At 45.3% G+C, this 26,862-nt stretch overlaps 1 protein-coding gene across 1 annotated transcript; it reads right to left on the bottom strand.

The window, feature by feature from the left end:
- Positions 1-1,987: 1,987 nt before the first annotated feature.
- Positions 1,988-26,343, bottom strand: LOC119371634 (dermonecrotic toxin SPH). Its single transcript, XM_037642084.2, has 6 exons — positions 26,125-26,343; positions 18,297-18,555; positions 13,605-13,739; positions 8,102-8,227; positions 4,407-4,647; positions 1,988-2,283 (listed from the first exon to the last, which is right to left on the bottom strand). Exons 1-6 carry the CDS (start codon positions 26,167-26,169, stop codon positions 2,157-2,159), a joined length of 933 nt encoding a protein of 310 aa, XP_037498012.1. The 5' UTR covers positions 26,170-26,343; the 3' UTR covers positions 1,988-2,156.
- Positions 26,344-26,862: the final 519 nt, after the last annotated feature.

Raw genomic sequence — 26,862 nt, forward strand, 5'->3', positions numbered from 1 at the left:
TCGCCGTTAGGGGTGCTGAGGGTAAGTTTCGAGGCTGAGTTTGCTCTGCCATACAAATGTTCTTTATACAGAGACGGCTGTGTGCAAGTGTAAAGCTCACTAAATGCTGATAAGACATTTTATTTTGACATTAAAGTCAATTTCGCATGGCACACCCACTGACACTAACACTTTCGCGACGTCAGGCTAGTGTCGATTCTGGCGAAACTGGTCCCTTGTTCGTCAACAACAACAGCAAAAAATGGCTACTTGTGCCTCAACAACGCAGCCAGGAACGACGCGGCCGCGGAAACTTCACGAGATCTTGCGTGAGAACAGGACGAGAAGCTCATACCATGTTGTGACATCAGGATACAGTAGGAACCGAAATTAGCTTTTAAATGTCTACTGTAATCACTCATCAATTACTTCTTCAGGGTGCATTCACGCTGACCACATTTTCTAAGCTCTTGCGGGCTTGACCTTTGATTTTACGTCAAAAAACTGAAAACTTTCGCATCAGCACACCTTTATTAATATGCATCTTTATTTATAGACGCCGAGAGTGAATGAGATAATAAAAGATAATGCTTCTGAATGTGATGTCGAGCCACAGAAATCCGTGTGTGTGTGTGTGTGTGTGTGTGTGTGTGTGTGTGTGTGTGTGTGTGTGTGTGTGTGTGTGTGTGTGTGTGTGTGTGTGTGTGTGTGTGTGTGTGTGTGTGTGTGTGTGTGTGTGTGTGTGTGTGTGTGTGTGTGTGTGTGTGTGTGTGTGTGTGTGTGTGTGTGTGTGTGTGTGTGTGTGTGTGTGTGTGTGTGTGTGTGTGTGTGTGTGTGTGCGTGCGTGCGTGCGTGCGTGCGTGCGTTTGTTTGTTTCACGTAACTTTGAAAGGTACGCCCCAAGTCATGAGGTGCAGACATGGACTGCTACATTGCCCTCAAAGGCGGACATTACTTTAACAAGGAATCAGATTGAATGCGTCACTATAATTGGCGGAATGTTCCCAGTTAGCTCGTGCATTAATTATGACACGACATTAACAGCAATTCACGAAACGGAGCTGGTGACTTCAACAACATTATCCACTTCAAACGAATTTTCATAGTGGCGCTACTTTCAAGGTATGCGTCCCCAAAAACAAACAAAATGTGCTCGTGTTCCAGAAGACGAGTTTCAATTAACGGAATAAAAAAATCCACGCAGAATCTCCTTTGAGAGTTGTCCAACTGACAAATAAGGGTAAAACTTCACACTAGGAAGCTATAGGGAACGTTGTTTTCGGGCGGCATCTTCGTGTTTCTTGCGTTCGTTGGCGTATGGAACGGCACAACGAAACTATCATCGCGACACATATTTGGCTTTCAATATTCGCAAAGTCAGAATTTTCCTGACGTGTGCAGTCCTACATGTCGGTCCTACATCTTGTCCTACGGAAGTCTTTTATTCCACCAATAGAAAACATTTCAACAAAGACCTCATAGCAAGTGCTGGTCGACATTTGTTTTGTACTGGCTGCACAATGGGCTACGTTCACAGTCTGCAAACGTGGTTGTTCAGACCGGTGGTTAAGACAGTCGGCTTCGGAGCGTGCGTTTTCGAAACCCAGCCGCACCAGAGAACTTTTTTTACGCTTATTTATTCGTAGCACTTCCGTCTTAAGAGACAGAAGCAAACGCATCCTGCTCTCGCGGCGTCGGCATACAAGTACTTACGCGTTCAAAGAAACGTTGTCATTACGCCTTGTCACACAAAGCATGCATGTTGTCTTCTTGGGCATTGCGCCGACGTCGACAACAGTGCATGTTCACCTAACGGGGCAAACCGTTCACTTTCAAAGGTAATGGGCGATTCACATGCACAGCGGAAATACTCCAGTCAACCCAAGCAGTGACCGCTGGCGGCGTTGCCGTACCGGCACGATGGACAGCGAACGACGAAAAGCAGTCGTCTACACAGCTGTAAGCGGGCGGCTCAAAGTACGGCTCTGGACACGGTTCAGGCAGCAGCTCACGGGATGCAAACTTCCCGACAATATTTTTATTATATCTTTTTGACCGTTGGTATTTGTGATAGGCACGAACATTGTGGTATCATAAAAACAAGAACTTCTGCTTATCACTCCATTTTCGATGTGTTCCCAAGAGAAATTGCCCCCCCCCCCCTGTGGGCATGCCAACTAAACAATTCGTTTCCAGGGATTGTCCAGGCTATTAGCAAGCCTGTACTTGCTCGAAAATTCAGCTGACTTGAGAATTTCCAAGACGTTTCCCGGAGAGTTAGACACTATTCCGTCAATTTTCTTCCTGAAACGAAAAGCATGGGAAGATTAACGTCAGTCATACATCTCCAAACTGCATTTTTGATTACTCCGATTCTCGCACTAAGGGGGGCATTCGCAGTAAATGCGCCAACATGTTGTCTCACCAATGTTCTGGTGGCATCTAGCAGAATAGCATATTCTTTCCTGCCCTTCTTCTACTAGGGCCTTTCTGTCCGCAATTCCCTCCCCTATACAGTGTAGCATGCAGGCGCCTTTATATACGCCGGCCTTCTCTTCTCTTCTCTTCTCTCGCTTACTGAATGTATAGAATTCAAAAAAACATACGTCCACACATAACAAAACAAACATAAAGTACAATTATTGTCCAAAAATCTGGGACATCGACTACTGCGGCAAAGTGGACCCTAAAAGGAAGCGCTCGGCGTAACTCTATGGGGAGCGTTCATTAAAAATTTATTACTAAGAAATGCCTTATTTTTCGCAAATTGCACTTGAGGCACTAAATGCTGACAATTGTCTTATGCTGTACATAGCGATTACTTTCAACCCGCCTGCTGCATTTCTTTCCCGAGACACTTTTGTGCATTTATTAAAAATGCATGGGGCGATTTTTGAAAAGCTAATTGTAGCGCAACGGTCATTTATTCCCTAATTGCACTCTAGTTGCATGTATACAGTAGGACAAGCTTTATATGTGTTTGCAATTTGGTGTGATTACGCTGGCTGGATTTTTTTTACCGACGACTTTTTCTTAATCTATACTGCGGAAAAGCAGCCCTACAGGGGTAAAAAAGTCGCCTGTCGCTAAATTGATAAAGTGCATGTTTATCGCGTTAAAACTCAGGAAAAGTCTGCAGATGTGATGCACATTATTATGATGACGTATCGGGAATTGGTAATTCTAATAAATAATAATAAATAATCTAACAATGTATTTTAAACTTATGGGGGCAAGCTCTCATTGTAGAAGCACATGTGTAGCATAGATAGAATTTCAATGTATACAGTCACGATAAGACGATAGACCACGATTTCATATAATGGATTTGTACTGTTTATTGTTATCATTACTTAGTAATCAATGTAATTGTCATGGATGATTATATGCAACCTAGTGTTCAGTGGAGTCAAACGAAAAGTATCACCCGCCACGGTGGTCAAGTGGTTATCGTGCTTTACTGCTCACCCGCAGGTTGCGGGATCGAATCCCGGCTGCGGCGGGGGCCGCCGCAGCCGGGCGGTGGCCCCCCGGCCTTTTCTCCCGCTGCAAGGGGTCCCCCATCACTTGCACAGGTCCACAAGAGGCCCTCAAAACATTCACGGTTGTGAACCACTGATCTAGTGTACACTTGACAGGCTAAACTCATAGCGAAGTACCCACGTCGTTTCATTCTTTATCGCGCGCGGGGCCCTGATTGAAACATTGAGCTTACAACGTCACCAAGGCTCGAGCGCACGTTATCTCATGGCCCTCCCCCTGCGGTGGGGCACTGAGACCTTATGAGTTTAAGCGGACGTCTTTAAAGGGACGACAAAATTGGTCATAATTAGAGAAACCAGTATTAATTACACGATAAGTTACAGAACTCACGTTTCAGTTTCGAGATTATTAAATACAAAGCTACAAATTACAGTACAAAAGTCACTAGCAAACATTTCGCCGTCAGGTGTCCTCTAAGCTGGAGAGTCAGTACCGCAAGGCGGAGTAAGGGTCATACATGAAAAAATTGTCTTAACCCGTTCTTCCACATCAAGCCACAGAAGCAACCCGAATTTATAAATATGAAAGAGAGATACGCAGTTCGCTCCAAATTATCCTCTTCTGTAATTCGAACCCGGTAGTAACACTCTTCCGGGACGATCACATTACTATCCCGAAAGCTAGCAAACATCAGCGTGTAAGCGAGTTAAAAGAACGCAAGGCAGGGACACTGGATGCGCCGTTGGTCCCAGTGTCGAGCCCCTAACAGGACTAATTTAATTACGAGCCTTAGTTTCTAAGGAACCCGTGATGCTTTCCACTGTAGTTTCGCGCACAAAATGGGTGTGTGAGAATTTCGCTCTTTCATTAATTTTCTCTCGCTAAAAACGCTACCCGTTTTTTTTTTTTTGCCTGCTCGCCTTTCTTGCAAGGCACATAGTCACCTCAAGAATCGACGGATGGTGAAGGTGTGGTCAGCAGTCCAGACGTAGGCCTTGTCAACGTAATTGCGCACCGACCCGTTGCTGGTTCGCCGCGCTGTCACCCAGGACATTCGAGCTGTCGGGTAAACGTCAATGTACGGGTTGGTGGTGCCGTCTCCTTGCCAGCGATGCCGTGTCACGCCTAGTTTCTTGAACGCTAGGGCGATGCTTGAAAGGAAATTGTTGCCGCTCACGTCGAAACCTGTCAAGAGTGTATTATTAGGGCGCTAGCACTTAGCGACATTATGTTTCTTAAAGAGTACACCTTAAGTCGCCTCCAGCCCATCGAAACTCCAACCTTGGCTCGAATGTTATGAAACCCCGATAAAAAAAAATAAAACTCATAGAAAAAGAGGTACATAAAAAGCACAGGAGACGAATGCTGTGGTTTCGGATCCCACCTACGGAGGGGGTGATCTTTTCGTAACTTTAATTTCTTTAATAATATCTGGGGTTTCCCGTCCCAAAACCACGATATGATTGTGAGGGACGCCGTAGTGGAGAGCTCCGGAAATTTCGACCACCAGGGGTTTTTTATCGTGCACCTAAATCTAGGTACACGGGCCTCAGATATTTTCGCCTCCATCGAAAGTGCAGCCGCCGCGGCCGGGATTCGATCCCGCGACCTTCGGGTCAACAGTCGATGCCATAACCAACTTTAATTTCTTTCAATTTATGTGAGAATCATTACAATACAGTTAAGTAACCACATATAATGTTCCCTGTGCTTTCCTTGTATGTAGGTTTCATCAGTATAAATACAGAAAACGAGCCCCTCGGACAATTCCCCTACTTTGGTATAAGATATATGTATTGTATAGACACATATATGTGTCTCAGCACGGCGCTGACTCGTTGAAATAAACACTTGATTTTATTTGCGTACCATACATCGCCAACCATACGTTTCACTTGAAAACGGCGTCATGAACACAGACTTATGAGAATCATAGAGACGAACAAGATCGTGGCCTCAATACAGGTGACATGCAGAGAGATATGAATCCGTGGCCACCGTAATGGATCAGTGCTTACGGTGCTCGGTTGCTGACCTGAAGGACGCGGCTTTGATCCCAGCCGCGGCGGTCGCAATTCGATCGAAACACTGCCGTCCCGTGTAATGAGCGATTTGAGCGCTCGTTAACGAAACCCAGATGGTCGAGATTACCCGGAGCAATCCACTACCGCGTCTCTCATAGCCGGAGTCGCTTCCAGACGTTATGACCTAAAAACCAAACGAACCAAATCTATTCTAAATGGAACCAATCCGCTATCTACAAATAATAAATTATTGCACATATACATTTTATAAACAGCGTTATTTTTCGAAGGCTTGGTACGGTGAGGGTAATTTAAAAATTCCAGGAGTTCAAAATGGCGTCGAGAACTTTCACTCTGATGAGGTACGTTTTGCAAAATGTAGATGTCCCAGAGATTTAGATAGATAGATAGATAGATAGATAGATAGATAGATAGATAGATAGATAGATAGATAGATAGATAGATAGATAGATAGATAGATAGATAGATAGATAGATAGATAGATAGATAGATAGATAGATAGATAGATAGATAGATAGATAGATAGATAGATAGATAGATAGATAGATAGATAGATAGATAGATAGATAGGCGTCTACGTTTTTTTTTTCAATGTTATGTACCAACTAGCCCAGCAAAAAGTTCTAATTTTCTTTTTGCCCCCTTCGCGGGCGTTGTGAAATGTCCAATGAAATGAACGAAAATTTGAGCTAAGTGCGTTTCGTAGAAATTGGCAGAACTCTGGTTAACCACCACTATACGCGCCTTTTCAGCCACCTTCGAAAATTAATAGCGGCTTCCATAAGTAGGCCTTCACTTCACAGGCATTTCTTGTATTTCATTCGCTTCGTTTAAGCACAGGCCCGCGATATATGGCTCGTCTTCGTTCCCTGTACTGTCGATGTGCAAGCAAACCTAAATTACCCGAAACGAAATCAGGCTTACGCACATGACGGCCTCGTAGCGCCACGCGCGATTTTAACGAGTTAGCTTTCTGAAACGTCGTCGCTCGGACACCTTATTGCGATTGAGTTGGAAATCCTAGCTAGCTTCCAACAGCGCATCTGTAGGCGTTTGTTGCGAACAAACGCCTAACCGCAGTACGTGCAATGAGGACATTGAGGACCGCTCATGAAGATTCTTTTATCAGGACGCACGCAGGCAGCGCTACTTTCTATTCGCAATAGTAACAAATTGACCTGCGCACTGCAACGATGTCCAAAAAAAGTTATAACGTATGAAATATATTTCATTTCAATATATATAACAGAAGTGCACAGGAGTCACGTGCACTAACCGCAGGGTCACGAGTACCAACCTTGTTCTCTCCAGTATAGAGCACCAAATACCCCTTTAGAGACTGAGTGTGAATGATTAAATATATCAGTACTTTTCCAATAACGAACTCAGTGCACATCTCAGTCAATACAGGACACGATTATTAAATGCAAAGCATTTCTTAGCGAACTTCTGCGACTTTCAGCGTTAACATCTATCTATCTATCTATCTATCTATCTATCTATCTATCTATCTATCTATCTATCTATCTATCTATCTATCTATCTATCTATCTATCTATCTATCTATCTATCTATCTAAACGGATCAAAATTGGTATGGCATGACGTGACACATCACGAACATAAATGACAGGTCAAAACATGAAAATCATCGCATGCATGTCATGAGCAACATGATTTACATGCCACGGTCTTAGTGCTCTTGCGGTCGTATCGCTAACTTGATACATACAAAAATTGGTATGACGTGACAAGAGTATATGACGGACGTAAGTCACAGGTCATAACGTGCAAGTCATGACACGCAGGTCATGTACGGCATGATTTATATGACATGGTCTCGGGGCTCTCGCGGCCGTTTCGCTAGCTATATATACATCAAAATTGGTATTGCGCGACGTGACTGGATGAAGAACATAAATGGCAGGTCATACATTGTATATACCAGAATATACGTTTCAGTAACACGGTATATACCAGATTGCACATGCATGCATGCATGCATGACAAACATGCGATAGTGAACTAGACGTCATGACATGAATGCCTTCACTTGCCTCAAAGACAAACAAGGCGATGTATGTACCTCCCGGCTGGCTGCTTCGCATTACATCGATTCCCACAGTGCGTGGGATCTGCTGGATTTTTCGTTACGATGGCAGGGATATCTCGATTTGTATTCTAAATAGCTGGCTATCCCTTTCAGACATCGCATTTCTCCTTTCAATCAGCAACTCGTTTAATATTGAAATCGAGAAATCGGTTTCTGTGCATGGTTACGAATAGGCCGAGGTTAACTTCAGCTGCTTAATTTCCTAAAGTTAAACAAAGTAATGAGAGGCGCCATATTGAACTGATGCTGAGTAGTTTCAAAGTCCTAGCGCTATTTTCCATAGCACGAACGGCAGAGAGGTGTGACAACAGGAACTCGCCACCTAGCTTTCAGTAACACATCATAGCCACGCAGCGACGTCTGGAGCGGGTATGCAGCAGGTTAGCACAGCCGTACGAAACGTATTCAAGTGATGTAACTCGATAGCAAAAAATAGGGAGTCATATGGTTTGCAGAAAGATTGAATTAACGAATTTACTCACCCACATGCTCAAGAAGGTCGGCGTGGTTTGCAGCCTTGGACAACGTATGCAGGGCACCCCTGAAAACTTCCACCTCACTTACACAGAAGACCGACAGGAGCACGTTTACCATGCGATTGGGAGGAACTGGAACACAGGCATGAAACACACACTGGCTGCTCACATGTTCACTCATTTTTCTTGCTTCATAGCGGTACGAATGATCCGCACCAGCTGCATAGCTGCTCGCCCTTCGCTTGAACAAAGGAAGAAAACATGTGAAAACACAGCTATTCAAACACACATCGACATTTAGGTCTTATTCGCTTGGTGCGGGTACCAGGTCAGAAAGATTTTAGCCCTCAGTGAATATCTAAATGCACTCGCACTAGCATCACACGACGGTCCCACAATTTCTGTATTGCCGATGTCGGCGTTTGTCCCTGCCGTGCGAAGTTTTCCACGTCAAATAACTTCCCTAAATCTCCTTTGTCAGCATCTGAGTTTCGTCACCTTCTTCGAATAATTGATGGTGCTCCACTAGAAGGGCAGAAATATTAATTACCAGATTACGATGCCGAGTCCTCCCACTGAACATCTACCTACACAGGTCTGGCCTGGTGCAGTCACATTTATGCCACTATTCCAATAAGAGTGAATCTCTGCGTCATTTCTCTTTAACATGCAGATTGTTTACACATCCAAAAAAAAAAAGCTTTCTAGATGAACCGCTCCGAAGAATGGGCTTAAATTGATCACTTCAGGTGGTTATTTCCTTTGGTACTAGCGTACTGGCTTTTAGCCACAGGAATGTTTACGACGAGGTACGTGATTTGCTACGTGAGACAAAACGATATGAATGTTAAGGCACTAGAACGGCGTGTTGGAAGTACTGAGCTGGTGGCCGTTCTTCGTGTGACATTCTAATTTGTTGCTATCGCATTTATTGCTTAGCCGTTGCGGGGGAGACTGTGGTTTTTTATTACAGCAGAGTTGTTATGGTCGGGGTTTGCCCTGTGTCCTAGATAGAAAATTATCGCCATCGTGAACCGGCACGCCCTCATTCGCCGGCCAAGAACTCTGTAGAGATGGTCAACTAGAGAAGCTGATGCAACGGTCGGCCCCTAATAGGTGTTTGCCGCCCGTGTGCTCCCTTGATTTTTACTGGACCAGTGTGATGAGTAGTGGGATTCGCCCAATTTCTGTGACATATACGCGTTATAGGAGAGAGCGAGCACGGCCATGTATAATATAGCAAGGGGTGGGAAGACACACGTGAATGGGGAAAAGCCTTGCCAAATCAGGACCAGTTAGGTGCCCAGCAGCCCTGCCGTGATCAAGCCTTGTGCGACTTAGTGCGAGCTGCGCTAATCTTCTGACTTGATTATACCAATGAGTTCTTTCGTAAGCAATATATTTCGAAACATATTTAGTTTATAAAACAATTTCATTTCTAAAGCAAGGTACCACCCCTTTCATGGCCGATCCTTCACGGTGGGTTGCGCCAGGTTACTAAGGAACAACCAACCGAAATAATTAGATTGCCTTACAGCGCCAATGCAGCAACTATGAAACAAGAAAACGCTGTTTGGTGCTTGCCCCTTTGCACTGTTTCCGTCAGTCAATTCACCTGTGAGTCCATAACGCATCATTCGCAAGCCCAGCTTCATACGATGCGACTTTCATTTCTAAAAGCATTTCGCTTTTCATCCCTCGAGAAACATTCCAATACCAACAGCAGTGTGGGTAACAGTTTCAACGCTTACTGATAGCGCTGCATTTAAAGCGCCCGGCTCTTGAGAGATTGAACGCTGCTGCAAGAGCGTGAGTCCGACGTCTAGTGGCAGATTTGAACTCCCTCACGCCGTTTTAAGCCAAGGGCAAGGATGAAGAAAAGTATTATAAGAACTGTTGGGTCTTAACGTCCCAAAGCGAAGAAAACGATGACAAGATGACGCGGACGCAGACAAAACTGCACACCGTACCCAGCGTCTCGCTTCGAACGATACGGTGTTGAACGCATCACTTCCACCAGTTAATTTTCATTCCTCCTGCATTTCAAGTGCGAGTCAGTGTGACTCAATGGGCCATTATGTGTGCCCTATTACATGCTGCTTTACGATGGCATTGCCAGAAGAACGCGATTGTTCCTCAAGCGGCACAAATATTAGGGAAAACGTTTTCACCCATGAAACATGCACATTTATGACGCTTCGGGCCCATTGTTATGCTTATACAAAGTTAACATAATACGAGTATGTACCTCTTATATAGATTATGCACTATACAAAGAACACAATTTAAATAATTTACTGCAAGCTCCGGTTATTAATCATCTGAGACATTCGGCGAAAGAAAGGCAAAAATTTACCGCAGTAGCACGGCGGACCTCGTCGAGCAGCTAATCAAACCTTCTAACGCACCTCCTGATTAATCATCCATTTCGTTACTGCCTTGCCTATGACACGGACTTTTGTTAGAAAAAGGCTGGCAATCTTTACATCGAGCATTATGTTTAGGATTCTTTTATTCAATCACCACTGTGGTAGCGTTGCCGGTTAGGCGTCGCGCTGCCAATCCTACACGTCAGCCACTGAGCTCTCACGTCGGGACATTGCGACTAAAAGCAAGAAGGAAAGTAAACAAACTGATTCGTTTATTTTTCATTGCAGTTATATGGACACTCTCGGTGGGTTTTCGCCGTCGTCATGCACCGTTTAAAGTCCAAATCGATAGCGTCGCCCCACGCGTCCTATGTTTACGCGCGAGTAAAAGTGCGCGAGCGCTAAGCGCGAACGCGGTTGAAGCAGAGATTAAACGAGCCGGCCATCTCCGTCGCGCGAAGAGCGCATGCGACAACATCGGCTTGCGTGCGAGGCCTGCCGTTGATGGCTTCTCAAGCAGAAAGGAAACGCCATTGCCATCTTTTGTTGCGCGAACGGCGCATGGAGATGGAGTCCCGAGCTCAACCCACCAAGGGTGACTGGGTTGGTTGGTTCCTTAGGGGAATAGCTCAACCCACTACGGGGGATCGGCCACGAAGCGTGTGGCAGTAGACTGTTAAATCCTACTACTCACCACTTCATCATCATAAACGGGTATGTGCCCCAGAAATTGGGTAAATCCCATTACTGACCACTGGTTCACTAAAAATGAAGAAGGCAACAGTAAGTCCAACAAATGGCTGCGAAGCGACGGTAGCGAGCCGAAGACCCCTAGTACGTACAACGAGAGAACACTGGGGAACGGAAAAGGCAACGGCGGCTGCGAGAAGACCCCGAAGCGATGGAAGGCCTACGCCAACGACAACGTGCCGGTAGATCTATGAGAAGCGCGAACGCTTGATATCAGCGCGAGGTTCCCTGTCTGCAGTTTGGACATTGGTGTCGTGTCTGTGTGAGGTTTAACCCGAACCTCTCTGCGCTGAGAATCAACGTAGAAACAACGTAGCATCACGTAGCTAAAGCCTAGCAACAACCTAGAAGCAACCTAGAAGCAACCTGCATCACCTAGTAAAGGCCTAGAAACAACCTAGAAGCAACCAGAAGAGTCTTGAAAAGGCGAGATGGGCTAGTTGGTGAACATTCATGTTTAAAGCAAAAGTTTCAGTGTCCAGAATCGTCCAGTTTCGCTGTTTCTCAGGCCTTGCGCGGCTTAGTGCAAGCTTGGCGATTTTTTTTTTTTTACTAACAGCGATACGTGACCAAAAGGCAGCAAAACCGACGCAGACCTAAGAGCATTATTACCACGAAAGTGTTTTATACCGGGGTCCACCAAGACTTCAGTGACGTATTTCCGCCACGGAAATGACGTCGAAAAAATAAACACGATCAGATGGCAAAGAAAAAAAGTTCCATCAACGGCATCGAACCCACGACCGCGCGGTCAGCAACAACAAATGTCCGGCACGCTATCCACTGCGCCACGGTCACAGACTGCAGAGGCTTTACAAACGCGCCTTTTATATCTACCACTCTCCCGGTCGGTGGGGTGGTGTTGCCCTGTGGGAGCGGTGACGTAAAGTAATTCGCCATTACTGTGGCCTCCGTAACTAGCCCCTGCAACGCGTTACACGTCCGTCCCATTCGGCGCGTTTTCAATAGAAGTTCATGGTCAATGAATTAACACACCGCGAGGTGGCGACCTTAGTCCTAGTCTCGTAAAAGCGTCGGCCTCGCTCATATCATCACGCTAATCCAAACCAAAAATAGCTCTGCGACGCGCGCCTGTCTCACCTGGCTGTAACACCGCCTTCTCCGCTCACGCGCTCGCCGCGAGAAAAATCGCGGCCGGGATACCGGGGCGGCACGACGCGCTTTGCGTTTCCGTCTAGTCCGGCCGTGGTGTTCAATCACATTTTAATGTGGTGGTGTTCAATCACATTTTAATATGCCGCGGAATGGCGACCAAGTTCTGCGTCCAATATGCGACGCTCTTCTGGCTATCACACCTCGTTCTCTGATTACGCTTTCACTGTTAACTACTACAGCTGCCACAAGGCTTTGCTTAATCACTTAGCATGGACGTTAGTCTTCGGGATGGAGATGTACCACCATTCATCAAAGTGGGTATATCCACGTTAAACGGTGCTGTAGCTGCCAGACATCAATATACATTTTGCAAACTCTCTTATATGAGCGTACAGAAAACATTCAGTTACTTCTTTAAGGGCACGCCTTACTTTCGTGTTATTCCGATTCCTATGACGGAGAAATCAGCCATGTTTTTTGATAATTATATTTAAGTTCTAGAAATTGTAACGTTAAAGAAAGTGAAATAACCACCTTGTCGCCACCTGCCCATAGTGGAGCGACGACACCGGCGGTTGCGCTAACGGGACCCGGAAATGAGGTTCCGCATGCCTCGTGAATTAAAGCGACACATTGCGAGTATGATCCGCCGCATTCGTCTTGGTGTGACCTTCACAAGACGTTATGCGCATATTGTCGGCTGCAGTAACACCGGTCCCAACTGTAATCACTGTCAAGTGCCAGAAACACTTGAGCACATATTTTGTACCTGTCCAGCAAACACAGGTGAACGACAGAAACTGATTTCCTCTACGGAACAACTTCATAATAGGTCATTAATTCATGAGGTTGTGTTGGGCCCTTGGCCTGACGGCAAGAGTGCAACTGTGGTCGAAAGAGCGGTCACAGCCTTTCTACAAACTACTGGACTCGACGCACAGCATTGCGCCAGCATGACGGGACTGTATATCCTCGCCTCCCTAACTCACCATCGTCATCCATTACTCTTTTTCCTCCCCGTTTCCCTCCCCCGGTATAGAGTCGCAGGCAAGGCATACTATTGCTCAGGCCGTACTCCTTGCCTTCATGCAAATAAACCTCTCAGGGAGGCGGGTGCGATACCATGACATTTGATGCCATGCTAATGATTGCCGCTCTGCCCGTATTTAAGCTCACCGAAAATATTCACGAAATAACCACGCGACGTAATGAATTACAAAGGTCTGTAATTGAAATAGCAAATAAAAAGAAATTACAGCATTCGTCACACTAACCTCCACTCCAAAGGTGACGCATGAGTTTCTCGGCCAGGCTGACGCCGGCTGCGTACATAGTTTTTTTTCCGGGTAGGTTGCTGGGTTTGATGTCAACGTAGAGCAGCAGCATTTTGTCCCTATGTCGTCCGTTTTCTGGTGCAAGAAAACAAAGTACATTGTTATCGTGTGTTATCGATCAAATTCTGTTTGCTTAGGATTGCAGCCCGTTAAAGCGTCGTAGCGCATCGAGGAGTTAGGGCACACTCGTACGAAAATACCGTTAAAAGCGTGCGCACGAATCACAGCGGTCACAGTGACCTCATGGGACGCTGTGTTCAGCCCCAATGAGGTTCGAAATACCTCACTGAGATGATCACCCGAGTTCTGGGAAGCCGCCATGTTGGCTTAGCGTCTCTGGTGTGACGCTGCTGAGCACCAGGGACCAATCAGCTGAGATGAAAGAGCAGAAAAAGCAGCTTGCTCTCGCCTTCGAGTCGTCTTATATGTGAATGCACGGCGTGACTTCTGACGGTCGCACGTGTTTCGCACTCATAATACATCTCTATAGCTCCCTCTTTCTTTCACTTAATTCATTTCTTCTTGCGTTGACCCTGGGATTACGACGTAGCCTGTAAACGCTGCCGTCTGAAAATAAGTATTACAAGACATCAATGCGAACCTTCGTGGGGGATTAATATTTTATGACCTTCCACACTGCGTAGAAGGAAACAAACACAGTGTGCGCTTTGCCATCAGTTGTCCAAAATTTTGTAAATGCGAATATTTATTTATTTATTTATTTATTTATTTATTTATTTATTTATTTATTTATTTATTTACTTATTTATTGTGACCTCAACTCAATACACCTTCGGAATGGGAGCACTTACCAATCTCGAGCAGTGCCCTTCTAGTCCGCAGCAACAGAAAGATTAAACGGAAAGAAATACAAAAAAAAATACAGGAGCCCCTCCTCTATCGGGAAAATGGGGGCAACGGCGGCTTGGCGTGTACGTGCCTAACCGACTATTCCTTCCTTCCTTCCTTCCTTCCTTCCTTCCTTCCTTCCTTCCTTCCTTCCTTCCATCCTTTCTTACTATCGCATTACGCAATGCTCCGTGTTAACTATTTCCTTCCTGCATGCCGGGAGCACGGCCTTCATCCACGTATTTAGCATCGCAACACTTCACTTGCTACAGGCAACAACGACGCCCATGCATTCATATCCAGGCAACAGTGAAATGTGGCAGCATTAAGATAAAAGATCACACAGCCATATCAAAAATGGCTGACGAGCCCGCGATCGAGAGAGCATCAATGGTCGTAATAAATACAAAGGCGCGTGTGACTGGCGCACCATCGATGGCCCCGTTTCTGTACGCTCGCCTGTGCCGGGTTTTTCCACGTAAGACGCCGTCACCGAAATATGCGAGTGATAAAAGCTTCACTGAAAAAATAAAACAGCTGCAAGGAATGGTAAATGTGGCAACATACACACAGGCCACCGTGCTGCGCCGCACGCGTAGGAAAAAAAAATTCACAGCATATCCACGGTTGAATGATGAAGAGCTTGGGGCGAAGCTCCTGAAGCAATCATGGTTACACCGTGAAATCTTCAGTGGTTTCGCCCAGCAATAATCAAAGCGATAGCCCAGTACATCATCAAAGACGTGACAAACACTGTATATATTTATACAAGAAATTTTACTAATCGTAAGTGGTAGCTTCCGTTCCCCCTTCAATATAACGGCTTTATGGTCGGTGAAGTGATGGATCGGTGATGGGTCGTAGTGGGATGTTTGCAAAGACGAAGTAGTGGGCAAAATAGTTTGCAAAGGATCGGTGATGGGTCGTAGTATACTGCCGGTTACGCCTTACGCCTTACGCCGGACAAGGTTAGACTAAGAGGAGCTTCGGCCCTAAAAGGGATAGCAACACCTGAAAAGCATATACCGAGCGCCGTGCACGATTTGTCAGGTATAGCAACCCTAGCGGTTGAGACGGACCAGCCATCCTAGTGATGACATTACCTGGTGTAGAAAATAACGTGAATACAATGCAGAGAGGGACAAGTCGGCGTCCTAATGCCCGAATAAGAGAGCGGAGTTCAACAGCGGGGCATCACAACGGCGTCCATCCGGTGTCGGGAATGCGGCAGCGCACCGTTGTTACGGGTCCTGCGAGGGTCCGGCTAAGCGCATGGAGAGATTATTGAGGAGCAGGAAACATTTCGCAGTGGTCTAAGCTGTGATAGCGCACCGTCAGTTTACTAGTTTTGTAAGCATGGCGACTTACTGCGCATGGTGGACTGCGCAGGGTGTACATGATCTTCTGTTTTCTGAAAAAAAAACGAGACTGGCAATTTGCACAGTAGTTCCTGCGCATGCGTGAGCAAGTATGTTTTACACACGAACCACCTCGACCACATACTAGCCGTCAATATATTTCTTCTTTCATTTAATAATCACTCCTGTCGTCACTTTCTTTCGCTTCTCTTTCTACACCACAGGGCTTATCATGAGGCGTGACATTCCTGCTGTAATTTTTGAAAAGCATTTGTGGTGCTCGCGCGTCTTCGCTAGAATGTGCAGCCGTGAACGCGCTTTGAGCGAGAAAGGCAGTCTGTTGACGAGGGCTTTTGTTTGTAAAATGTCCATGCTGGAAAGCCAACTTGGATTTTTGCAAAGTGTCAATTCATCATCAGCCTGTCTACGCCCACTGCAGGGCAAAGGCCTCTCCCATGTTCCGCCAATCAACTCGGTCCTGTGCTTTCTGCTGCCACGTTATACCTGCAAACTTCTTAATCTCATCTACCCACCTAATTTTTTGTCTCCCCCTCACGCGTTTGCCATCTCTTGGAATCCAGTCAGTTACCCTTAATGACCACCGGTTATCCTGCCGACGTGCTACGTGGCCGGCCCATATCCATTTCTTCTTCTTAATTTCAACTATGATATCCTTAACCCCCGTTTGTTCCCTGACCCACTCTGCTCTCTTCCTGTCTCTTAAGGTTACACCTATCATTTTCCTTTCCATCGCTCGCTGCGTCGTCCTCAATTTAAGTTGAACCCTCTTTGTAAGTCTCCAGGTTTCTGCTCCGTAGGTAAGTACCGGTAAGATGCAGCTGTTATATACCTTCCTCTTGAGAGATAGTGGTAGACTACCATTCATGATTTGATAGTGCTTGCCGAATGAGCCCCATCCCATCCTTATTCTCCTAGTTATTTCACTCTCATGGTTCGGCTCCGCGGTTACTACCTGTCCTAAGTAGACGTACTCCTTTACAACTTCCAGCGTCTCGCCACCTATCGCAAAGCGCTGTTCTCTGCCAAGATTGTTCCACATTACTTTAGTTTTATGCATATTAATTTTCAGACCTACTCTTCTACTTTCCGTATCCAGTTCAGTAATCATGAGCTGTAATTCGTCTCCCGCGTTACTCATCAATGCAATGTCATCAGCGAATCGCAGGTTACTGAGATACTCTCCATTAACTCTTATCCCTAATTCTTCCCAATCTAGGGCCCTTTGTCAAAAGTGTCAATTGTGCTGCCCTTTCTGTCCTCATACGCTGATGCTCAAGAATGTTATCAACTCAGGTTAGAATATTTACATGCCCAAAATAGGGCGATGCTGAGGTGGGGGTTTCAAAAAACAAGGTTTAAGGTAGTTAAACTGTATGTCCGATGATCTACAGCATGAAGGATGCCGAGTGATCCTGGACAGCCTCGAACTCGTCGATAAGTCTTAAATAGCTGATGAATCGATATTCTAGCACAGGACGAACGCATATGATAAGTAACTGCTCTTTAGTGGACGGCGGTGCAAGGGAAAGGTTTCATTTTGAATAACCGAGTATACAATTGGATTTGGTTGATGCGTGCTCGATGTGATGAAAAGGTATGGCAAAGAATTCGCAATATGTACGCCGATACACTTACAAGACCGTAGAGATTAATAAGAGACTGCCTTGATGGAATATGAGAAGTTAAAGGAAGGCGTGCTGTTACGGGAAACATTTATCGTTTTTCGTTTAGAAATATTCAGTATCATTTTGCAGGTGTCGCACAAGCGCGTAATTCATTAAGCTTCGTCAGAAGTCATGTAACATCATAATTAAAAGCAATTATATGGTAGTTGACGCAGTCACCCCTCATCCTGCGTCTCTCGTTCAATGCGAATGTCTATTCTTGCACTTTAATGTTCCTAGAACTATGCATCATCACACCGAATACCAGATGTTCACGTAGTCGTCTGTAAAACGACAAACGGACAAAAGTTAATGAATAGTATTGATTAAGAAAAGTCGTGTGACTAAGGCCCATATTCACAAACCAACCTTATCCTTATCTCAGCGCAGAGGAACTGGTTTCAAAGCTTTCTCGGCTGTGACTGTCGAATTGTGCGCGGTGAACGCTGGCCGTTGTGTGCGCGTATCACTTGCTCTCTCTTTCTCTCTTGCTCCTTGCTTCTTATATTCTTTTTCCCTTCTTGGTTGCTTTGTGAATACGGGCCTAAGACTCAGCTTCATAAAGATTAAAACATAAATTTATGCACATACGCATATTTTGCGGGACTTGTGTTTCACTCGAGAGCATGCGGTTGCAACGTAACACTGTAAGTGGCTTTTCTCTCTGAGTAAACTAGATGCGCGCTCTCCTTTCTAGTTTGAGAGTGCGCAGAAACAGTAGTATCGCGTGATGCACAAACCTGCGCTCACAGTACGCTTGACGTGGTTGAAGTAGGTGCCGGCGTCGGTCTTCCTTTCGCAATTGCGTGCACTGTCGCAGCCCGGACCATGGTAGAAGTTCGTCACCGTCCCGTTCGGAGCAAACGAGATGTCGGCCTCGATGGCGTTGACGCCCTGTGCCAAGAAGTCTTCGAACTCCTCCAAGCTGTTCGTCATGTGTGAGAACACGTAGATGGGTCGCAGGTGGTCACTCGTCGCACATGTCTGTAGGGCTGCGAACTGTAAACGTAAAGTTCGTGATAGAGTGGTGACCAACTTGTTTTTTTCATCAATCTACAGATGGAGTAATGTGTGCCACTGTGAATGTACCTGACCTCTCATAAATGTCAGATATTGTAAAGCTACCCATTACCTTCGCCCTGGTGTCGAAACTGCGTAGCAAAGGCGTCGTTACAAGGGTAGAAGGGTACGGGCGGGTCATTTCGCTGAATCATGGTTCTCAAACGTAATCGTAGAATAACTAACAGCGCAACAAGGTTAGGATACGGACAGTATAGAAGAAATGGACACAGCGCTGAAAGCTTCTATACTGTCCGTGTTCTAACCATGCTGCGCTGTTAGTTATCGCACGATGAACATCCACCAACTAGCACAACTCGATATTCTGCTGTGAAAAGTAAGCACCACCTTAAAATGGCAATTTCTCGGTGATCAAAACGGCTACCAATTCTTAGGATAAATGCTTGAGTATCACTGGCGTTCGGTGTGTATCTGCCACATCGGATGGATTCAAGAGCTCCCTTTCAAACCTTTATACCACTTGGCTTTAGTGAACGAAAGAAGGAGACTTTAAGGGCCCGTTTTCTTGTCAGACACAACGTTAATGAGAACCACTGGCTCAAATCACGGGAGTGGGAGGGGGGCATCCTTTTGTGCTCACGCTTGGGGGGGGGGGGGGGGGGGGTTGGGGGCTTGCAAGTGTATCCCCTTGAGGTTTATCTTTCAAGCGCCACATACGGGAACTGCTTGAGAATTAAGTATAGTGCAATAAAGCTTTTTTTCGTTAATGCCTGTTTATATTGTTGTGAGTAGGCCTTCGTTTAGTACCGTTCAGCTGTGTGAGACTATTGAACTCGCAACTGCCGCTTGACCGCTTTCGGAGAAGACTCAATAGAACAATGCTCTATAAACGAGCTGGGAACCCATGGTCGTTTTTTTTTATTTTATTTCAAAGTATGATATTAGGTTTTATATAAATGAAAATAAAAACAAAAAGGCTGCCATGGCGGATATGTGTCCCCCCTTGTGATTTTTCTGGATTTACGCCACTGATGAGAACCAACAGACAGTCAAGCCAAGGAAAGTAGAGGGGATGTTATTTGTAGTAATTATAATATAAATGAGAATAAATTCAAGTGGACGAAACGACAATTTGTCTGTTCGTCCACTTGAAGTCCTTAACATTTATATCATAATTACTGAAAATAACGTCCTCGATACTTTCCTTGGCTTGACTGTCTGTTGGATGTCAATTATTGGCTGTAGTGTACTAAACGTGTGAGCAAGGTATGACTCTCTACATTTTCTCTCTCTCTCGGGAACTGGAAGTCTGACTGAAGTATGTAAAGTTTGAGATCGTCGAAGTTGGGACCTGCTACATTAAAATTCCGTGCCACTGCTTTTGGTAATTTCTTCGCCGTGTCCGCGCGATACAATCTAGCATTAAGAGGCTGTCCTCTTTCGCCATTGAACAATTTGGGACGAAGGAAACATTCGATCACGTAGGTAGCGTTTGAACTAATGAAGATAAAACTAGGTTTTGTATGGTGCTTTTAATTATAACGTCATTTTGAAGGTGTTTGCAAGTCTTGGACCAGAACAAGCTGTTATGTGGTCACCAGAATGAGGGTTTACACGCCGCTAGATTTTTTCTTTTGCGACGATGAGCCACCCCTGGTACTTCGGAATGCGATTTTCTAAGGCGTTTGCGGAAGTGCCAAGCTCCCATCATTCTCTGAACACCTGCCTTACTCGCATCTCCAAAAAAGCGGCGAGTTGTGTGAGTTGATGCGTATTGATTTTCTCAAGAAAACCAGCCCTCAAAAAGAAACGAAGGCAAGGGAAGACACAGAGCTCTGCACCGCAACAACACTGGGAGCGATCGTGCTTGATGACGCACGCGTGACGCGGCTTCCTTCCCCCTTGCCACCCTTCCCTGTGTAGCTTCCAGCTCGCTCATCTGAACGAGAGAAGAGAGAAAGCCCACTCATACTTGACAGATTCGAAACATATTTCCAGCGACCGATTCGCGAGGTAATGAACTTCGATACTAAGTACAATTGATGGTTACCTGGAAAAGTTGTTCCAGAACCCATTTGAGTAGGTATTCCCAACAAACACGCTTTACCAGAACTGAGCATCAAACACTCAAATAAAGGCACTAGAGCACGACTGACGATGTTCAGCATGATCGACAGTCGGGTGAATTTGTGACTAACAATAATGACGTATCTCTACAGCTGAGCACGGAACAAGACAAAGGGGGCAAAGTTCAAGTAAACAACACACTCGCTGCACTCTTTCCTTCTATTTCAGAAAACAGAAATGCATATTCATGTATCGACGCACCTGCTGTAGGCGTCAAATGAGGGCATGAGATCTAACGTGATATGCTATAGTCACCACTGCAGTATTAACAATTCTCGCGCTCTTCTAAAACAGCGACTTCGCGTTGGCTGGTTCATGCACCCTTCATCAAAACATGTTCTGAAGGCATATTTCGCATGTGTTGTTTGGGCCAAATGTGAAATCTTTTCAGAATATTTTTACTGTATTTTTAACACTACGCTCTTCACGAAAATAATGCCGAAACATTTTATCTGCGACACCAGGCAAATTATTTCCCTTGTTTTCTTTCTTCGACTTCTCTCAGAAGGAGTATTAAAAACGGCTGCCAGTTTTGAACGAATGAATACAATTCACTTGAGAATATATACAGTCTTGACTCTACGTGTCAATGCCGACGTTAGATATAACGCAAGAATTTCAAGAGAACCCCCAAGTGAAATAGCGCTCTGTTTTTTGTGTGTGTGTGTGAACCCTACTTGTCACTGGCAGGGCTGACACATTCCGCTACGCTCTCGAGTAAGTAGTCCTGCTGCAAATAATTCCACGAATATCCTAACACTACACTAAAGGCGCCACAACTTTCATGTCTCTGAGCTACACAGCGCTTCCGTAACGTCTATGCCTTCCTTCGCTTTCATTTTAACGCGATACCGTTGAAGAGCTCGTTTCGCAGAAATTCCAGTGTCGGTTTCGGCGGCGGCGGCCAGAACTTTGGTTGTAAGCGAAAAATGATTGTTGCCCGAGAGCGAAAATTCAAAGTAGATGCAAATAAGGAAATAATAAAAATATTCGCTTCCATTGGTTTCCTTGTGGCGCACATAAGAGACAGGACAAAAATACAGGCACACATAGACACACACCGCGCTCGGTGTGTCTATGTGCGCCTATACTTTTGTCCTCTCATTTATGTGCGCTACAAGGAACCCAAAACTGAAGATGTGCTACCAACAAACCGTCATCGTCTCACTCGTGAACTTCAATTCGAGTGGGATCGGGGATTCGAACATGCGACCCTTAGCCGCTCGGCCACCACGCATACACCCTCTATAACACAAAGGGCGAGCTATTTTTATATACACCATTCAGCGTAGGTGGCACGAGCGTCTCGGAGGTTTTTCAGTTGCTTGACACAACACCCGCGAGATGGCGCAGTGCGCCCTAAGCGCACTACTCCGGGCTTAGATGGGCTTCCCGTCAGCCTCATTAACGAACTCGGACATAACACTAAAGAAGCACTGCTGAAAGCCGTATAAAAGTGCTTACAGGAGAGGGAAATACCAGACAGTTGGCGAAAAAGTAGAATGAACTTAATCTATAAAGGCAAGGGAGAAAAGGATAACATTCGCTCGTATAGACCGCTAACCATTACATCGGTGCTATACAGGTTGGCGATGCAGGCAGTAAAATTAAAAATAGAAGCGTGGGTAGAACAAAATGATATTTTAGGAGAACTTCAAAATGGATTTCGAATCGACAGGCGGTTAGACGACAATCTGTTTGTTCTTACCCAGTGTACAGAAATAGCAAAAATAGAAAACAGGCCCTTATGCGTAGCTTATCTTGATATCACTGGGGCGTATCAGGAAATTTTGTAGGATATATTGAAAGAAGTGGGCATAAGGGACGACTGCATTCAGCTTTTGAGGGACATATACCGAGAAAATACAGTTTGTATAGAATGGGAAGGAATAAGTAGCAAGGACAGCGTTGAAGTTAGCAAGGGGCTGAGACAGGGATGTCCTTTGTCCCCGCTGTTATTCATGCTGTACATGGTGAGGATGGAAGAAGCGCTAGAAGGTAGCAACATTGGATTTAATTTGTCACACAAACAGGTCGGCACGATGGTTGAGCAGAAGCTCCCAGGTCTATTTTATGCCGATGATATTGTCTTATTTGCGGACAGTCAAGATGATATACAGCGACTGGCAGATATATGCGGAAGGGAATGTGAGGCTCTAGGACTAGGATTTAGTGCGACAAAATGTGGATTGATGCTATTCAATGATCACGAAGACCATGCGGTCTTCATACAGGGCCAAAAAATACCCAGGGTAAGCGAGTAAAAGTACCTCGGAGTATGGGTAAATGAGGGGGATAGATATATGGAGGTACAAGAGAAAGCATCGGTAGCAAAGGGAAAGAGGAATGCTGCAATTATGAAGCACAGAGCTTTATGGGGATACAATAGGTACGAGGTGCTTCGAGGGCTGTGGAAGGGTGTGATGGTTCCGGGCCTTACATTTGGGAACTCAGTGGTGTGCATGAAGTCAGAGGTACAATCAGGAATGGATGTAAATCAAAGGATGGTGGGCCGCCTCGCATTGGGCGCTTACGGGAAGACGACAAATGAGGCTGTAAAGGGTGATATGGGATGGACAGGCTTTGAAGTGAGGGAAGCTCAGAGCAAAATGAGATTCGAAGAGAGGCTGAGGAAAATGAAGAAGAGTAGATGGGCAGAGAAGGTTTTCAGGTATTTGTATAGAAAAAGCGTTGACATGCAGTGGAGAAAAAGAACTAGGAGGCTCACCAGTAAATATACGGCTGGCAGTGCGGGCGATATGGCAACAAGGAGCATTAAGCGGAAGGTCAGAGAGGCGGAGAGGACTTATTGGATGGCAGCGATGGAAAAGAAGCCGGCTCTGAGTAACTACCGAAAGCGAAAAAACGAAATAAGGAGGGAAAGGTTTTATGATAATTCAAGGGGAAGCGCTTTGCTGTTTGAAGCAAGGGCGGGCTGCCTTAGAACGCGTAGTTATAAAGTGAGATTCAGTAACGAAGAAGAACAATGCACATGCTGCGGGGGAACTAAAGAAACGATGGAACATGTACTGATTGAATGTGGCGATATTCACCCAGTTATACGTGTGGGCACGAGTCTACATGAAGCCTTGGGTTTTAGGGACAACAATGGAAAGCTGAACACGTCCGCGATAGAAATAATTAAGAGACGGTTAGAGTATTGGTGGCAGAAAAGTAGAGATAAAGTACAAAAATAAATAATGGGGGAAAATAAGGTCATTCTGCCTTATGAGGCAGAGAGATGGACCATGAATTTATATTTTTTGGTAAAATAACATAGATTTAATCAGTGTAGATAAGGTATTAAGCCAACTTGAAACAAGAAAGGTTTTTTTTTTCTAGCCCGGTGGCAGACATGTCACCGCCCCGTTATAAAGGGAACGCTCATAGCATCCATCCATCCATCCGTACAGGTCGGCACGAAGGTTGAGCAGAAGCTTCCAGGTCTATTTTATGCTGATGATATTGTCTTATTTGCGGACAGTCAAGATGATATACAGCGACTGGCAGATATATGCGGAAGGGAATGTGAGGCTCTAGGACTAGGATTTAGTGCAACAAAATGTGGATTGATGGTATTCAATGATCACGAAGACCATGCGGTCTTAATACAGGGCCAAAAAGAATTACCGAGGGTAAGCGAGTACAAGTACCTCGGACTATGGGTAAATGAGGGGGATAGATATATGGAGGTACAAGAGAAAACATCGGTAGCAAAGGGAAAGGGGAAGGCTGCAATTATGAAGCACAGAGCTTTATGGGGATACAATAGGTACGAGGTGCTTCGAGGGCTGTGGAAGGGTGTGATGGTCCCGGGGCTTACATTTGGGAACTCAGTGGTGTGCATGAAGTCAGAGGTACAATCAGGAATGGATGTAAATGAAAGGACGGTGGGCCACCTCGCGTTGGGCGCTCACGGGAAGACGACAAATGAGGCTGTAAAGGGTGATATGGGATGGACAGGCTTTGAAGTGAGGGAAGCTCAGAGCAAAATGAGATTCGAAGAGAGGCTGAGGAAAATGAAGAAGAGTAGATGGGCAGAGAAGGTTTTCAGGTATTTGTATAGAAAAAGCGTTGACACGCAGTGGAGAAAAAGAACTAGGAGGCTCACCAGTAAATATACGGCTAGCAGTGCGGCTGATATGGCAACAAGGAGCATTAAGCGGAAGGTCAGAGAGGCGGAGAGGACTTATTGGATGACATCGATGGAAAGGAAGCCGGCTCTGAGTAACTACCGAAAGGGAAAAAACGAAATAAGGAGGGAAAGCTTTTATGAAAATTCAAGGGGAAGCGCTTTACTGTTTGAAGCAGGGTCGGGCTGCCTTAGAACGCGTAGTTATAAAGCGAGATTCAGTAACGAGGAAGAACAATGTACATGCTGCGGGCAACTAAGGAAACGATGGAACATGTACTGTTTGAATGTGGCGATATTCACCCAGGTATACGTGTGGACACGAGTCTACAGGAAGCCTTGGGTTTTAGGGACAACACTGGAAAGTTGAACACGTCCGCGATAGAAATAAGTAAGAGACGGTTAGAGTATTGGTGGCAGAAAAGTAGAGATAAAGTACAAAAATAAATAATAGGGGAAAATAAGGTCATTAGGCCTGAAGAGGCAGAGAGATGGACCGTGAATTTATAACTTTTTTGGTATAATAACATAGATTTAATCAATGGAGATAAGTTATTAGGCCAACATGGAACAAGGAAGTTTTTTTTTCTTTTTTTTACTTCTTCTTCGAGCCTGGTGGCAGACATGTCACCACCCCGTTATAAAGGGGACGCTCATAGCATCCATCCATCTATCCATCGTACTTTTAAACGGAATCGCCCCGCCGTGCGGGCGTGTTCCGTCATGCCGCATGCACGGATATTAGACCTGGAGGGGGCGTCACACTTTGCCTTTCCTTGGGCACGAGTTAAGTCTCCATTGAGAAGCGAAGTCATGCTAGCGACTGGGAAGGCGATACGAACACGGTCCGATTATGCTTTCGCGTTCTACTTTTGAAAGCGAAGCTCAAGCTACCCCCAAGTTTTTTATTTGCGGTTTTGTTATAAATTTTATATTTAGTGTTTGCCTCTCAGCGTTTTGTTCCCAGCAGGCGCCGGTACGAACGCCAATACCTTTCACTGTGATGTCAAAGTACATTTTTTTTAAATTAGTTACTGAATATATCTTTTAAGCCAAAATGTAATTTTAAGCTGGTGTAGGTATTCTCAATTCAGGTAAATTTCAAATTTCACAAAAAATTTTCTCCATAAGTCCCCGCATAAGTCCCCGCACAGGAAAACGAACTGTGGAGTTGAATAAAGTTTTCTGCCCACGCGAGTGACATTTCATCCTGAAAACTTGCATTCGCGTCGAGAAGCCACAAATTGCACTATTTGGACATAAAGCCGCAGTCATAAGGGCAGCCTTACCATGCACGCTGTACTGGCGAAGAGCATCATGTGACTCGACAGCATCGTCCGCTCGTTGTGTAGCGACTTGAGACCAAGCCGACAGACCACAGCAGCACCGACGCGTAGGAAGCTTCAGTGCTCAGGCAAGCATACGGCAGCAGGGGCCATTCAATGACGCTCTGAAGCACCGATAACACGTGGTCCTTGCTTTGGTCGAGCAAATATCTGCGATATTCTCCATGAAGGAAAAGAAAGCAATCGCTAAACGTAGTACATACAACAAGGCTGCGAAGCCAATCGGTCAATTGATTATGAACAGAGTTGGCGAAAACTCACACGCTCATTATCAGTGCCCAACAAAGCAGCTATCGCGTTTTGCCGAAAACGATATCCTTCCGCGAGTCGAGGCCGCGGCTGCGAAACCCGCGGTGTAATCAGGACTCGCTTCCTTTTCTTTTGTCTTTTGTGTTGTTGTTGGCTGTAGCTTAATCAGTGCAAGTAAAGATTGCAGTTTTTACTACTAGTATACTGCGAGCTGAATCATGAGGCATTCACTGAGCGAGAACATAATGTAACGGGAAATTCAAGTGGAATTTTATCATTGAATTACACTGCGATTTAGTGTAGGAAATACATGCTGAAGACATCATCGATTGCTTATCTTTACAAATGCGAAATGCTTTCGATAAGGCAACACACCTTCCCCATTAGCAAACTCAAGCAAATAGGCCTACCTCAATATGCCATCAGATCGAA

The sequence above is a fragment of the Rhipicephalus sanguineus genome, chromosome 10 (genome assembly GCF_013339695.2).
Source record: "Rhipicephalus sanguineus isolate Rsan-2018 chromosome 10, BIME_Rsan_1.4, whole genome shotgun sequence".
NCBI classification, from domain to species: Eukaryota; Metazoa; Arthropoda; class Arachnida; order Ixodida; family Ixodidae; genus Rhipicephalus; species Rhipicephalus sanguineus.

Excerpts from the sequence above, each read along its gene's own strand:
- LOC119371634 (XM_037642084.2), bottom strand. The coding sequence starts at position 26,169 with ATGCTGTCGAGTCACATGATGCTCTTCGCCAGTACAGCGTGCATG. Across the intron at positions 18,556-26,124 it reads TCGCCAGTACAGCGTGCATG|TTCGCAGCCCTACAGACATG; the intron begins GTAAGGCTGCCC and ends TTACGTTTACAG. Across the intron at positions 13,740-18,296 it reads CAAGCGTACTGTGAGCGCAG|AAAACGGACGACATAGGGAC; the intron begins GTTTGTGCATCA and ends TTCTTGCACCAG.